We start from the raw sequence: 13,883 nt of genomic DNA on the forward strand, positions 1-13,883 counted from the left end.
TTTCTCTTCCCAAGAAGGTGGTGGTGATACCTGGGAGGATTGCATCATGACAACAGAACAGCTACTACACCAATCTTCAATAGAATTGGAGTATTAAAAGATAGTACATTATTCTGAAATAGTATCGTAGACTGAATTGAGTATTTTAGATGATACAATAATGCAATTGGTGGAAGTAATTGCGTTGTTTTTGGCTTCAGACAGGCAGATACCAAATCTCCATTAATACAGTACAGTGAACAATTAATAGAAAAAGTATTTGTTTAATGCTTTTCTTTTTTTTCTGTTTGTTTGTATCTCTCTTGCACTTGGTTCATCGGGTATATTCGCCAGGTAGTTTTTGAAATTCTTTTTCATGAGCTCGATTGTTCATATGATCACTAGAAGAATAAAGATCTTCCCAAGATTCCAGTTTTTTGTTTGTTTGTTTGTTTGTTTTATCGTTGTTGTGTTTTTTTATGTCATATTTTTGGTATTTTATGATCTTCCCCCTCCCACAACTGTTTAAACAAGTATCATTAAGGACACTGGCTTTAACTAGACTTTTTTTTTATCTTTTCCATCCATATTGCTATTGAAACGTTTAGGGCTGTATTTGGGATCGTCTAATAGGGAACTGTGGAGAGTTGAACAGCAAGATATCTGTTACGTTTAAACTTCTGCAGCTTAGTACAATCCGTGAAGCAAGAAACAGCGAAGGTATCCCAAAAACTAGCAGCGCTGAAAAAGAAACAATTAGAGTAGAAGGCATTCATGTATCTGGAGACCTCAACAGTAAGTAAAGGGGCATGATTTTGCTGCTTGTTGGGTTGGTCGGGCGTATGTAAGCTGAGAAGGCACAAGTGTTATGCTATATTTCATTGAAGTACATGCAAGATATAGAGATACAACATCGCGGCGATGTAACAGAAGTTGGAGCTTGGCAGATAGTGCGGGGTCTATTAGATTTGAGATTCTTTTCTAGACCATGTCTAAGAGTGATTGACTCCTGGTAGGTGCACCAACCCAGATGTGGCAACAATAAAAAAAATGTGCCAAGAGTAGGCTCTGGATGATGGATGATCTCTTAATGTGCGACTTTAAGGGCAAATGTCACATAGCCCACTAAACTACACCTTTCCAACGAGCCTTCATTTGCTAAATTCTGATCAATAGTCGCTGAGATTTGGAACTTATAAAATTGCCAAAAAAGTGAATTGTTGCTTTGTACAGATATTGCTAGCTACTCTCTCCTTTTTGTCCCATATCACTGTCAGGTTTCACAGCTATAGTGTGTGTGTGTGTGTGTGTGTGTGTGTGTGTGTGTGTGTGTGTGTGTGTGTGTGTGTGTGTGTGGACCACTTCCCATACCTAGGCAGCATCCTATCATCAAAAGCAAACATAGATGATGAAATACAACACCGTCTCAGCTGTGCCAGTGGGGCTTTCTCAAGGCTAAGGGAAGAGAGTATTTGAGAACCGTGACCTTCTGGCAAAGACCAAAATCATGGTATACAAAGCTGTCGTGCTGCCCACTCTTCTCTATGGATCGGAGACCTGGACCACATACGGGAGGCACGTAAAAACCCTGGAGACGTACCACCAAAGATGCCTCCGAAAAATCCTCAGAATCAGTTGGAAAGACCGACGCACCAACACCAGCGTCCTGAGTGAGGCTGACATTCCTACTATCACCGCTACTGTTGCTCAACGCCAGTTCAGATGGACTGGTCATGTTGTCCAAATGCCGGATCTCCGCCTCCCAAAACAGATTTTCTACTCTCAGCTTGTTGGGGGAAAGCGTGCCCAGGGTGGCCAAAAGATGAGGTATAAGGACAACATCAAAGTAAATTTAAAGCGGTTTCACATGGACCTTGAGACATGGGAGGACGTGGCTGGGAGCAGGTTGGCATGGAGGAGCGCTGTCCACGAAGGTGCTGCGCTTTATAGCAGTGACCTAAATCAAGTTGCTGAGGATAAACGCAAGCACAGAAAGGACAGATTATCAACCAGACACACCCAACCCCACCCCACCACCACTCCCTTTATCTACCCAAATTGCACAAGAAAAATTGGGTCTAGGATTGGGCTCTATGCTCACCTGAGGACCCACAGAAGCCACAACATAGGACAGTCTTACTCGGACACGAGTGACCGCCGATGATGATGGTGGTGTGTGTGTGTGTGTGTGTGTGTGTGTGTGTGTGTGTGTGTGTGTGCGCGCGCGCGTGTGTGTGTGCGCGCGTGCGTGTGTGTGCGCTTTATCAAGGCTTACCGTGTCTGTGTCTGTGTTTTCGTCGTTTTCTGTATCTGGTGTCCAAAATCCAGAGTCACCGTCCCTGTCGTCAAACTCTTTGCCGTCACCTTCGATAAGAGGTTTCTGGTCGTCAGTTTTACGGCCAACAGATGCAGCTGAAATGAGAGAAATGAAAATGGTAGAAACAAACAAACAAACAAACGTTATAAAATTTTATAGAAGACGCCATGAAAATCACCGGACAGACGTGACATTGAAAAAGTGTTGGCATACCAGCGTTCTGTCTGGTTGTTTGATTTATCAGATGTGGAAAGAAGAAGGGAGAACCTGCTCATTTGGCAAACACATTAGGGTGCGGAGGGGGTAACACCATTAAAAGTTACTTTGGCTAATAATCTTTATTTTTTTATTTCTTGTTTCATTCTACCTTTTTATATTTTGTATTTTATTTAGTTTGTTAGCTTTGTATTTAGTCATAGTCAGTCTTGAACACTTGGTGAAACGATTGGCATCGTCAAAACTTTTTTTGTTTTTGTTTTTTGTTTGTTCTCTGAATGATTGTATCATTTCATTTATAATAGCTCTACATATTTGTTGAGCACTTCTGGAAAAAATATTGTCTTTTAGTTCAATACATTTGAATTTATTTAATTAATTTATATACATTTACTTAATTAATTTATATACACACGCGTGCAACTGTTTATTAAAAATGACATGAATAATTAATATTGATTGAGATTGTCGGACTGACTTCCTCATCTTGGTTGTTATTGTCACATTAGTGAAGTCAGTCCGACAATCTCAATCAATGAAAACAACTCATCTCAAAAATACAAACAATTACCAATAATTAATATATTGCGCAATTTTCAAGTGGAGACGTGTTAGCCATTTGTATTCTCAGCTTAATTTCCAAACTAAATCGATATACAGCTTACATATAAATATAGTTTTTATTCAAGAAAATGACACATGAGTAAAGTATAGTATCTGTTCTCATACTGCACTTTATATGTTCTGTCCTCACTCAGTGAAAAAAAATCCTTATAGACTGATGTTTTTGTTTATCCTAATCCAGAGTGCAGCTTTAGGGGGGAGTTGGATAACCCCACATTAAAATTCGTCTTGTGGGGAGAGCAGTAAATCGTGATCTCTACTAATATATAGAATGAACTTTGTGTGTGTGAATGGTCTCGAAAACGGCTAGGTCGACGTTTATGAAATTTCACACAAACGACTTTCTGTGCCTGACAGTGTTCTTATATGAGTTTTGCGTTGGAATGTCTTCGATAAGTATTGATAATCGAAATAATCTGATGAAAGAAGGAACAGGCAACACCTTAACACACAGCCTAACATCACAAGTGTACTTGAGAAGTCCATTTTAAAAAGCAAAGTACATAAAATCAATAATAAGTTCTTTGATATGACAGGGGTGCGTTTGAAATAAATGTATCTGTTTAAAGTAAAATTGCCCCATGATATTTGACTTTTACGCTAAGCGCAAGCCAGGGATCTCCCTTACTAGAGGGTTCAACCTTCGAGCAGATATGGACACCCTCTTGGGACTTTGAAGAAAGAGGATTTGCTAATCGGTGAGTGATTTTCTCTCGGAGATGTGTATAGACATGTGAAAAGTTACGGTTCAACGATCATGAAGGCAGAACAGGAACGCACTTGTATGCTCCAACTAACACAACCTTTTTTATATATTGGGACAATGCTTATCAATTCCCGGCGTTCATTCGATGTTAAGGCTTTAAAAGATTGTCAGTTGGACGATGGACGCCACAAAGAGATGATTTGAAACGATGAATGGAATTGGCAGAAGTTTTTTTTTTATTATTACAAAGTGGTCACCATATATCAAGACCCAGAGGCCATTCGAGGATAAGGGTTTATATGTGTACGGTTGTTGTTGGGACAATGGTGTAGTAATCGTTAGTAATGGAAATTTGGTATAATTAGATTATTTATGAGGATGGTTCTATAAGAACTAGTTTACCGTGAACTTGAACACAACAATATTGTAGTCAGCTGCCACACCCCTGTCATATCAATAAAGCTAATGTTGATTTTATATATTTAGCCTTACTACTTGTGCGGTGATAATGGCTTAAATTTAAGTTTAAAATGAAATAGTCAAGTATCCTGTTGCAACTGCGCTTTAAACAAAAACATTCGTTTCGAACGCGGCCCTGTCATATCAAAGAAGATACTGTTGATTTTTATATGTCGGGCCTTTCGTTTTGTGTGGTAATAAAACTTCACAAATGCACTTGTGATGTTAGGCTGTGTAAAATGTTAACTTTAGTCAAAATAGCCTGTACCTTCTTTCATCGGATTATTTCGATTATCGATTATTAATACTTATCGAAGACATTCCGATACAATACCTATCTAAGAACACTGCCAGGCACATAAAGTACCTTTATGTAAAATTCCATCAAAATCGGCCTAGCTGTTTTCGAGTCTATAGAGACGAGCTCACACACACATAGACACCCACATAGACACATACGCACAGATGCACAGATACGCACACATATAGACACACACATAGACACACACACACACACAAAATCCTTTTTTATAATAGTAGATATAGATATTCATGTTTTTGAATATATCAAATATTCATATAAATTTCAATAACAATAACATTCTTTAATGCCTTGAAAAGTTACAGCAAAAATTAATATATACTTATATCAATATATTTACTGGGAAAATATACTTCTCCTTGTTTCAGTCAACCATCTTGTTTGCATGTGTGAGAGCGAGAAAGAGAGAGAGAGAGGAAGGAAAAGAGAGGGAAAGAGAGAGTAAAATGTGAAAGACCGACGGAGTGTGTCGTAGTGATGACCAGACACATCTAAATTATAATGCGTTCTTTACATGTTGGCGTTTAGCATTAAAAAAAAAAAAACTCTCCGGCCCTTGTATAGATTGGCAATTTTTTAAACCAATGCATTTTAGATGAAAGCTCATAGTATTGATGCTGGAGTCCTCAAGGGTCCATCCTGGGTTCAACTCTCTTCCTGATCTGTATTAATGATCTTCCAAATCACATCCTTAGATTATTCGAAGACATTTTTGCTGACGACACTACCATCTATGGCAGCACATCAAAGGCCTTAAATGACCAAGTTCTCTCTGATTCTCTCTCCTATGATCTTGAGCACGTGGTACATTGGGGGAAAAGTGGCTTGTTACTTTTAATGCATCTAAAACCAAGCTTCTCTCTTTACATCATCTACGTTCTGATCCCCATCTGGCATCAACTGAAATGAATGGCTCTTTTCTTGAGGAGGTTCCATGTTTTGACAAGCTTCTGGGCTTGACTTTTACTCCTGATCTAAAATGGAATACGTACATCAATCCGTTGCCAAGGTCGCTGGAAAAATGATGGGATCCTTCTATCGATCCAGTAGATATCTCACTTCTGACTCTACCTATATAAGAGCCAGGTACGTCCAAGGATGGAGTATTGCTGTCACATCTGTGCAAGAGCTGCTAGGAAGAGCTTATCTTGCCTTGACAGAGTTCAGAATAGACTTCGTAGCCTAGTGAGGGATGCCTTTTCTCTTCCGTGCAACCTTTTTCTCACAGAAGAGACGTTGCGAATCTATCTCTGTTTTATCATAATTTTTTATGGCAAGAGCTCGTCCGAGCTCCAATCTATAGTCTCCCCTCGCCAAACTTTCATGAGAAACACTCGGTGGCTGTAAACACTATCAATAATTTCTCCCACTCTTTATTTGTGCCTAGACCTAAACGTAGATTCCATGAACAAAGCTTCTTTCTAAAAACTTCATCACTATGGAACTTTCTTCCGTTTACCTGCTTTCCAGCTAACTACAATATGTCAGTCTTCAAGTCCAATGTAAACAAGTTCTTAATGAGCCGTTCCCCTTAAGTAATCCAATTTACCAAATTTACACTTCTAACGATTACTACGATATTGTCCCATTGACTACTGTACAGATACCCTTATCCTTGAATGGCCTCTGGGCCTTGATAAGTGGCGATTCTTTTGTAAAATATGTATCTACACGCCATGTCGAAATTAGTATAAATTCCAAAACTTACAAAAATTGAACCAGTAGAAAAAAATTATTACAAGTAAAAATAGAATTTATTGAATTATAGTTTTGTCACACGATAAAACTCGATAATTGTAGAAGAGTTGTGTGACTAACTCAATATAACAAACTTATTTATCTCCCTTGATTAAAATTAAGGGTCTCCCTTGATTAAAATTAAAGGTCTCCTTTGATTAAAACTAAGGGTTTTTCTTGGTTTAAATTGAAAGTCTGACACTTTAAAACACATTTTTAAAACGAAATTGTGGATTACTTTTTGTATAAAATACATCTAGCACATTTGTTTTCGATGATTTTCGTAATTTTTAGAATTTATACTAATTTCGACATGACAAGTCATTGCGTAATAATGTTTTCACCTGAAATGCGTGGCTTTAAAAGATCACCAATCTGCACAAGCACCGACTCGATCGACCGACCGACGTAGCCTCTTACAGAAATGCGAATACGCTTTAAAAAATACGTCCTTTCTTGCGAGAATAATGCGTGCCTTTCAATAATTCTATTTCGTCCGTTCAAACATGGCTTTTCTTTCTTTCTTTCGTGGATTCTATTAATATAAGACGCGTCTTTCTTCTTCACGTTCCAATAATTCGGTCATTTGTTATTGGACAACAACAAAAAAAGAAATTCTTATTTACAAACAAAAACAAACGTTCTAATGTATTTATATGTGCGGAGGCGGCTGCCACAAACTTGTCCGCTCATTTCTCAAACTATGAATGCTGTTTTCATTTAAAAACCCGAATGAACTCATGCATTTTCCTAAGGTTATTTTAACAAAATTAATAATGTAGCATAGCGCGGATGCGCGTGTGTAAATGCATGCAATGTGACGTCACTATCGGGAGAGGGAAAGGACTATAAAAAAGAGATGAGATAACATTCGAGGTTTCGTGAGAGACATAGAGAACGTTCGAGATTTCGTGAGAGACATGGAAAACGTTCGAGGTTTCGTGAGAGACGTAGAGAACGTTCGGGATTTCGTGAGAGGCATAGAGAACGTTCGAGATTTCGTGAGAGATGTTGAAAACGTTCGAGATTTCGTGAGAGATGTTGAAAACGTTCAAGATTTCGTGAGAGGTATAGAGAACGTTCGAGATTTCGTGAGAGACGTGGAAAACGTTCTGGATCACGTGGATGACGTAACGGCTTAACCAATGAGAAAATATATGTTGTTGCTGCAAAGAACAAGCGGGTTAGAGTTATTTTCTATTCTTGTCTCCCTCTCCTTTTCGACTGAAGCTGCACACAACGTGTGGGTCAAGGAAAACGTTAAAATAATGCTCGACCTAATTTTTTTCCTAGCTATTTTGTTTCTACTGTGTTATCGTTGATAGTCTAAAATGATTTGAACAGTTGTTTTTTTTTTGTTTTTTTGTTTTTTTAGGAAAGTGTTGTCATTCTCCTCTATTCAGCGCTTGGTATTCTCAGTCTAGTACATAAAAGTTATATGTCTTTCTGTCTGTCTCCATTTTTTCAAACTCTATCTCCTCCGAGACTAAATATTGCAGAGCTGCACTAAGAACCTCAAATGGTCGGATTTTTTATAAAGCCTTCCGCTTGTTATATATATATATATATATATATATATATATATATATATATATATATATATATATATATATATATATGTGTGTGTGTGTGTGTGTGTGTGTGTGTGTGTGTGCGTGAAGAAAATTAAAATTTACATTTTTTCATTATGTATATAGATATATGCATATATACGTAACAAGTAAATCGAATATACTTTTTCGTTATATATATTTATATATATATATATATATATATATATATATATACATATATATTTATATATTATTTATTCGGAGGTAAACAGTTACATTTGGTCGCTTCAAACATCCATCTGTTTCAGTTAATGAAACTTAGTCGGGCGAACTTGAATCATTCGACGATATAGGAAAAAGTCTCATTGACTGAAACAGACGGCTGTTTGTAGCGACCAAATATAGCTGTTTACCTTTGAATATATATTTTAAAAATATTTTGCACTTGTTATCGAGCACTACCACCATCGTTGAGTTCATTAGTTCCTACTTTTGAATATCCCAAGCCTGAATTTAACTCCATAAGCAAAGAGCAAACCAGACGGCCAACCTGCCCAGTAGATAAGGTTTAATGAGTGTACAGTAGTCAATGTAAGAATATCATATTAATCGTTAGTAGTGGAAATTTGGTAACTTGGATTGTTTAAATGGGCGGCTCATCAAAAACTTGTTTACGTTGGACTTGAAGACAACCATAATGTAGTCAGTTGGAAAGCAGGGAAACAAAAAAGAGTTCCAGAGGCGAGCAATTCTAGCAAAGAAGTTTCGTTCATGGAATCTACGTTTAGGTTTAGGCACAGATAAAGAGTGGGGAAATTATATATAGCGGTTTTAACTAGACAAGTGCTTTTCGTGAAAGTTTGGCGAGGGGGGGCATAGATTGAAGCTCAGACGAGCACTTGCCATAAAAATAACGATAAAGCAGAGACATGCTCGCAAACTCTCATTTGTAGGAACGCACACACACACACAGACACACACACACACACACACACACACATATATATATATATATATATATATATATATATATATATATATATATTTATATATATATAACGATAATACGGTTAATAGCGTCTCCAACTTTGGAGATCATGAAAAATATTTTTCCTTAGAAAAGTGCTTATATTTTGGGGGCGTAAATAAATAAACAAATATTATTTATTTATTTATTTATTTATTTTCTTTATAAAACACGTTTTTCAAGGTATTCTCTCGTTTGCGTAGCTTAACTGTTTCTGGGATTCGAACCTCAGTGTATATGTTTTATGATCATATATATATATATATATATATATAGCTTTCTTGAAGGCTTTCTTTATTTCTTTTTTTTTTCATCCTCATATAGTTGAATTCTCTTTTGTAATTATAAACATTTTAGAAGTCGAGTTATGTAGGTGTTAAGTCTGCGATAGGTTAAATTTAGTTTTTTTCCGGGAATTTAAATTGCATTTATTATTTTATGTGTGTGTGTGTGTGTGTGTGTGTGTGTGTGTGTGTGTGTGTGCGTGTGTGCGTGCGTGAGAGAGAGAGAGAGTCTGTTCTAAATACATATATATATATATATATATATATATATATAATACATTTGTATACATTTAAAATCCCCAATCCTTCAAACACCTGCAATAAGGCACTTATGTGTGTGTGTGTGTGTGTGTGTGTGTGTGTGTGTGTGTGTGTGTGTGTGTGTGTGTGTGTGTGTGTGTGTGTGTGCGTGAGAGAGAGAGAGAGTCTGTTCTAAATACATATATATATATATATATATATAATACATTCGTATACATCTAAAATCCCCAATCCTTCAAACACCTGCAATAAGGCACTTTTAACCCCGATCTCTCCACCACGAAACTAACCTACCTATCATCCTCACCCATTGTCAAATCGACAACTGTCATCTTTTTTTCCTATTTTTACTTTTTAGACAAAACAAAAGTAAAAATTGCCATTAAAACAACAAGTCATCACGTCGGCCATCTTTCATTTTGCCGGGGACTATTTTTTTATGAATCAAACAGGAAAAATGAAAGGAAAGAAATAGAAAAACTATTTGCAATAAAAAATTAAACTTGGACTAACGATTGCTTATTCAAGTAAGCAGTTTTCAGGATCAAACATTTGCGTTGTTTTTATACGTTGTTTTTTTTTTAAATAATTTAACACTAATTATTCGCGCACACACATAGACACATATTATATATTTACCTAAATCTGTACTATTCTTGCCACTGACACCGGTGTTTCATGTTTATGCAGTCTTCAGTGTAATAAATAAAAATTACCGGTAGTCAGAAGATAAAAGATTCGGAACCTTTTGTCCTTTGACTACCGGTAATTTTATGTATATATATATCATATATATATGTGTGTGTGTGTGTGTGTGTGTGTGTGTGTGTGTGTGTGTGTGTGTGTGTCTTAATAAATATAAGATATATAAAAAATAATGACCATTATATAAGTAAAAATATACGTACATCGAAATATAAATAAATAAACAGAAAAAATAATAAAAAGATAAATAAATACACAAAAAAAAAATCCGTACGTGAGTTACAATATCAAACGTGTAAGATGAATGAGAAATATATGTGAAAAATATGATGAATGAGAAATATATGTGAAACATTAAAAATAAAAAAAAGCGATAGACTAGAATGAAAAGACGGTGTTCAATAAATGTACAAAAATTATTTATAAATATTTTTCAAAACGTATAACTTAAATTTACTTAAAGACTTTAACAAAACTAAAATCATTTAGTCAGTTGTCATTTAATCACCTGTAATCGCTTCATCAACTTGCTTTCTCAAATTCACAATAGCCATAATGTTATTTACCATGAAACTTTGTTTTGGGGTTTAAAAAAACAACAACAACAACAAAACAGTATATTAAATCATGGCTCCCCAGCAGTGTTGATCAAACGCCACTTCCGTTAATCACAAGAACAAAAAAAATGTTTCGGATATTGGATCTAGTTTCCTGCTCAAGATCAATTTGACTAACTTACTCATGCTATATATATATATATATATATATATATATATATATATATATATATATATATATATGTATATATATATATATATATATATATATATATATATATATATATATATATATATAATTACTGGTTTATATTTTCTACAGGTAAAACAACTAATGAAGTTTAATACAAGATAGTTCCATACCGAATAGGGCAAGATATACTTTTTATTTGTTTTACATAGTCATCAATATGTCGCCACATATTCCTGAGTATGTTTCGGTCAGCCACTTACAAATAACTAGAGATTTCTTAAGGCGATATTATTTATGCACAAGTTTAAACTTTTGTATAAGCAATATCGCTTGAAGAAGCCTCTAGTTATTTGTAACTAGCTGACCGAAACATGCTCATGACTGTGTGGCGACATATTGATTCTTATGTAAAACAATAAAAAGTATATCTATATATCTATAAAAGTGAGAATGCGTACGCGTGTGAGGACACTCCTAAACCTATATACTCAACGTTTTTTTTATCTACAGTCTTGAAATTTAGTATATAGAGTATTCAGACATGTGAAAAAAATTTGAATCCGTTTTCACCCGGAAAAAAGGGCTGCTAAGCGGTCAAAATTGAAAAATTGGTACGTGGGAGTCCACCGTTGGGTTTTATCTGTTTTCAAGTATTTGATGACTGCGCATGCACAGTCGTAAAACATGAAAGCTTCCGTATGAATTGATTTGAAAACACTGTCATGTCAGCCTGGTGTAATAGTTGACTCATTGACTTTAGATTTCAGTTTCGATCTCAGCTCAAGTATTTTTTTTTTTACTTTCAAAAAGTCAATTGTTTAGAAAAATAAAATTCGCATGAACATGTCTCAGTTTCTTTCCGGATTTATTTTTTATTTCATTTTTTACAGAGATTTTACGTTACGTTTAATACCTACGATAATATGATATATCTGTTCATAATAAATAAGAATTCTGCATTAATTACAATATAACAATATAATATTTATGCGTATTTTACGACCGGGCAACATCGGGCGGCCTGCTAGTATATATATATATATATATTTTTTTTTTTTTAGGCATACATTCGGAGGAATTAATAGAGAGCTCAGTTGAGTGTGTATGAGTATATATTTTTAACTAGCTTGAGTGCCGGCGTTGCCCGGATGTTTGGAGATGTGTGTTGAGCAAGAAAAAAAGTGGTAGTAGGCAGGCAGGCTCGAACCCGTACCACAAAGGAGGAAAAGAGCGGGAAAAAACGTGACGTCCTTGCTCCCATCGCCAAACCGAAAGTGACGAAAAAAAGGAGATGACATTCGAAAATATCGGCGTAAAAGCGACCCCTCCCTGTAGAAAAGTGTCCAATTGAGGGTGAAGGAATTAATGTTTTTAGCCAATTTTTGATATTTGTCGTCCGAAGGGTCGCGCTTCAAAACGATACCGATCCCGTGAAAATCTGTTGCCTCTGTTGAAAGTTTTAGACATACATACATACATACATACATACATACATACATTTAAACAGACAGATGAGATTTATATTAGATAACACTATATATTAAATTTCAGTCCTTCATTGATACGCACACATACCTACATAGGTACATACATACATACACACATACATATACATATATATATATATGTATATGTACATTATATATATATATATATATATATATATATATATATATATATATATATATATATATATATATAAATTTAAAGGAGATTAGAACAGCGGTCTAAAGAGCAGAGTGTATTTTAAGGTGATAGTAAAATCACTAATGTAATTAAAATACAAGAAAAACAGTGCTCGTTGTAATGCAATATAAGCTCAATAGGCATATATATCCTAGAGCTATTTTAATATTTAGTAAGATGATTGATAATTTATAATTAAAATTAAAAATCGGTTTCATAGGGAGGAATAAAACAAAATTAATAAATTGTACGATCGTTTCGGAAACGATGTTTTTATTGAGATAGACACTAAGTCATGGACAATAATTTTAACATATAGTTTTTTGAAACAAAGTCTCCTCATCAGCAAAGATATTGGGTGTTTTTTTTTAAAGACACCAAAAATAAAACTAGCATTTTTTAAGTAAGGCAGATGTATCTTATAATGGTTCGCCTTTTAAAATTCGTAAGTATCATCGTCAAAGCATTCATTTGGATGGTAAATTTAACTACATCTATCTCAATAAAAACACCGTTTCCGAAACGATCGTACAATTTATTGATTTTGTTTTGTTCATCCTTATGAAAGCGATTTTTAATTTTTATTATAAATTATTTTAATCATCTTACTATATATATATATATATATATATATATATATATATATCGAAGGACGAGTAAACACGAAGGCAGGAGAACAAGGACATTATGTTGATTACGTTAATGGTGCAAATTGGTAATTTGAGTGTTCCGAGTTCGAGTTCAGTTCCTTCCACGAAAACACTTTGACTCAGAGATGTTGTCAATCTTCATGTGCTCCCACTAGAAAGAATTCTAACTTGAAAGATATCGGAGAAACGAATGCCCGCCATAATCATCTGATTTCATACGACAGAAATGACATCTGGCGATTGTGTGCCGTGAAATTTATTCTAGGTTTCGGAATAAATTCCCGAGTTTGACCAACAAAGTATTTCGAACGAAAACGAAATGATTTGACCACTAAAAAAAAAAAAAAAAAAAAATGTTGAGTCGCTTTTAACAGCTAATCAGGGTTGTTGATTTATCAGGCAAATATGCGAAGAATCTTTCTATTTTCGTGTGTGTCTACCATTTTCAAAGTGACAGGCAAGCTTGGCTTCACATAAGTAATTCACACTTAACAACAAAAAAAGCACCAATAAAAAAGAGGAAGGAGAAAAAGACGAGAATTGCTAAAAACGTTCGAATGGCAATTCTGACTAATTAACCGCGGCCATCTTTGAATAACGGATTTGA

General features: G+C 35.1%; 1 protein-coding gene across 3 annotated transcripts in view; it reads right to left on the reverse strand.

The window, feature by feature from the left end:
• The window catches only part of LOC145265394 (uncharacterized), a 101,849-nt gene that overhangs the window by 19,135 nt on the left and 68,831 nt on the right, over positions 1-13,883 (reverse strand). For all 3 annotated transcript variants that reach the window (XM_080121213.1, XM_080121211.1, XM_080121210.1), the window contains exon 2: positions 2,255-2,391. In XM_080121213.1, coding sequence (XP_079977339.1) covers positions 2,255-2,391 — 137 coding nt within the window. The remainder of the gene's footprint in view (positions 1-2,254; positions 2,392-13,883) is intronic.

The sequence above is a fragment of the Euprymna scolopes genome, chromosome 40 (genome assembly GCF_053919585.1).
Source record: "Euprymna scolopes isolate OS-2025 chromosome 40, ASM5391958v1, whole genome shotgun sequence".
Classification (NCBI taxonomy): Eukaryota; Metazoa; Mollusca; class Cephalopoda; order Sepiida; family Sepiolidae; genus Euprymna; species Euprymna scolopes.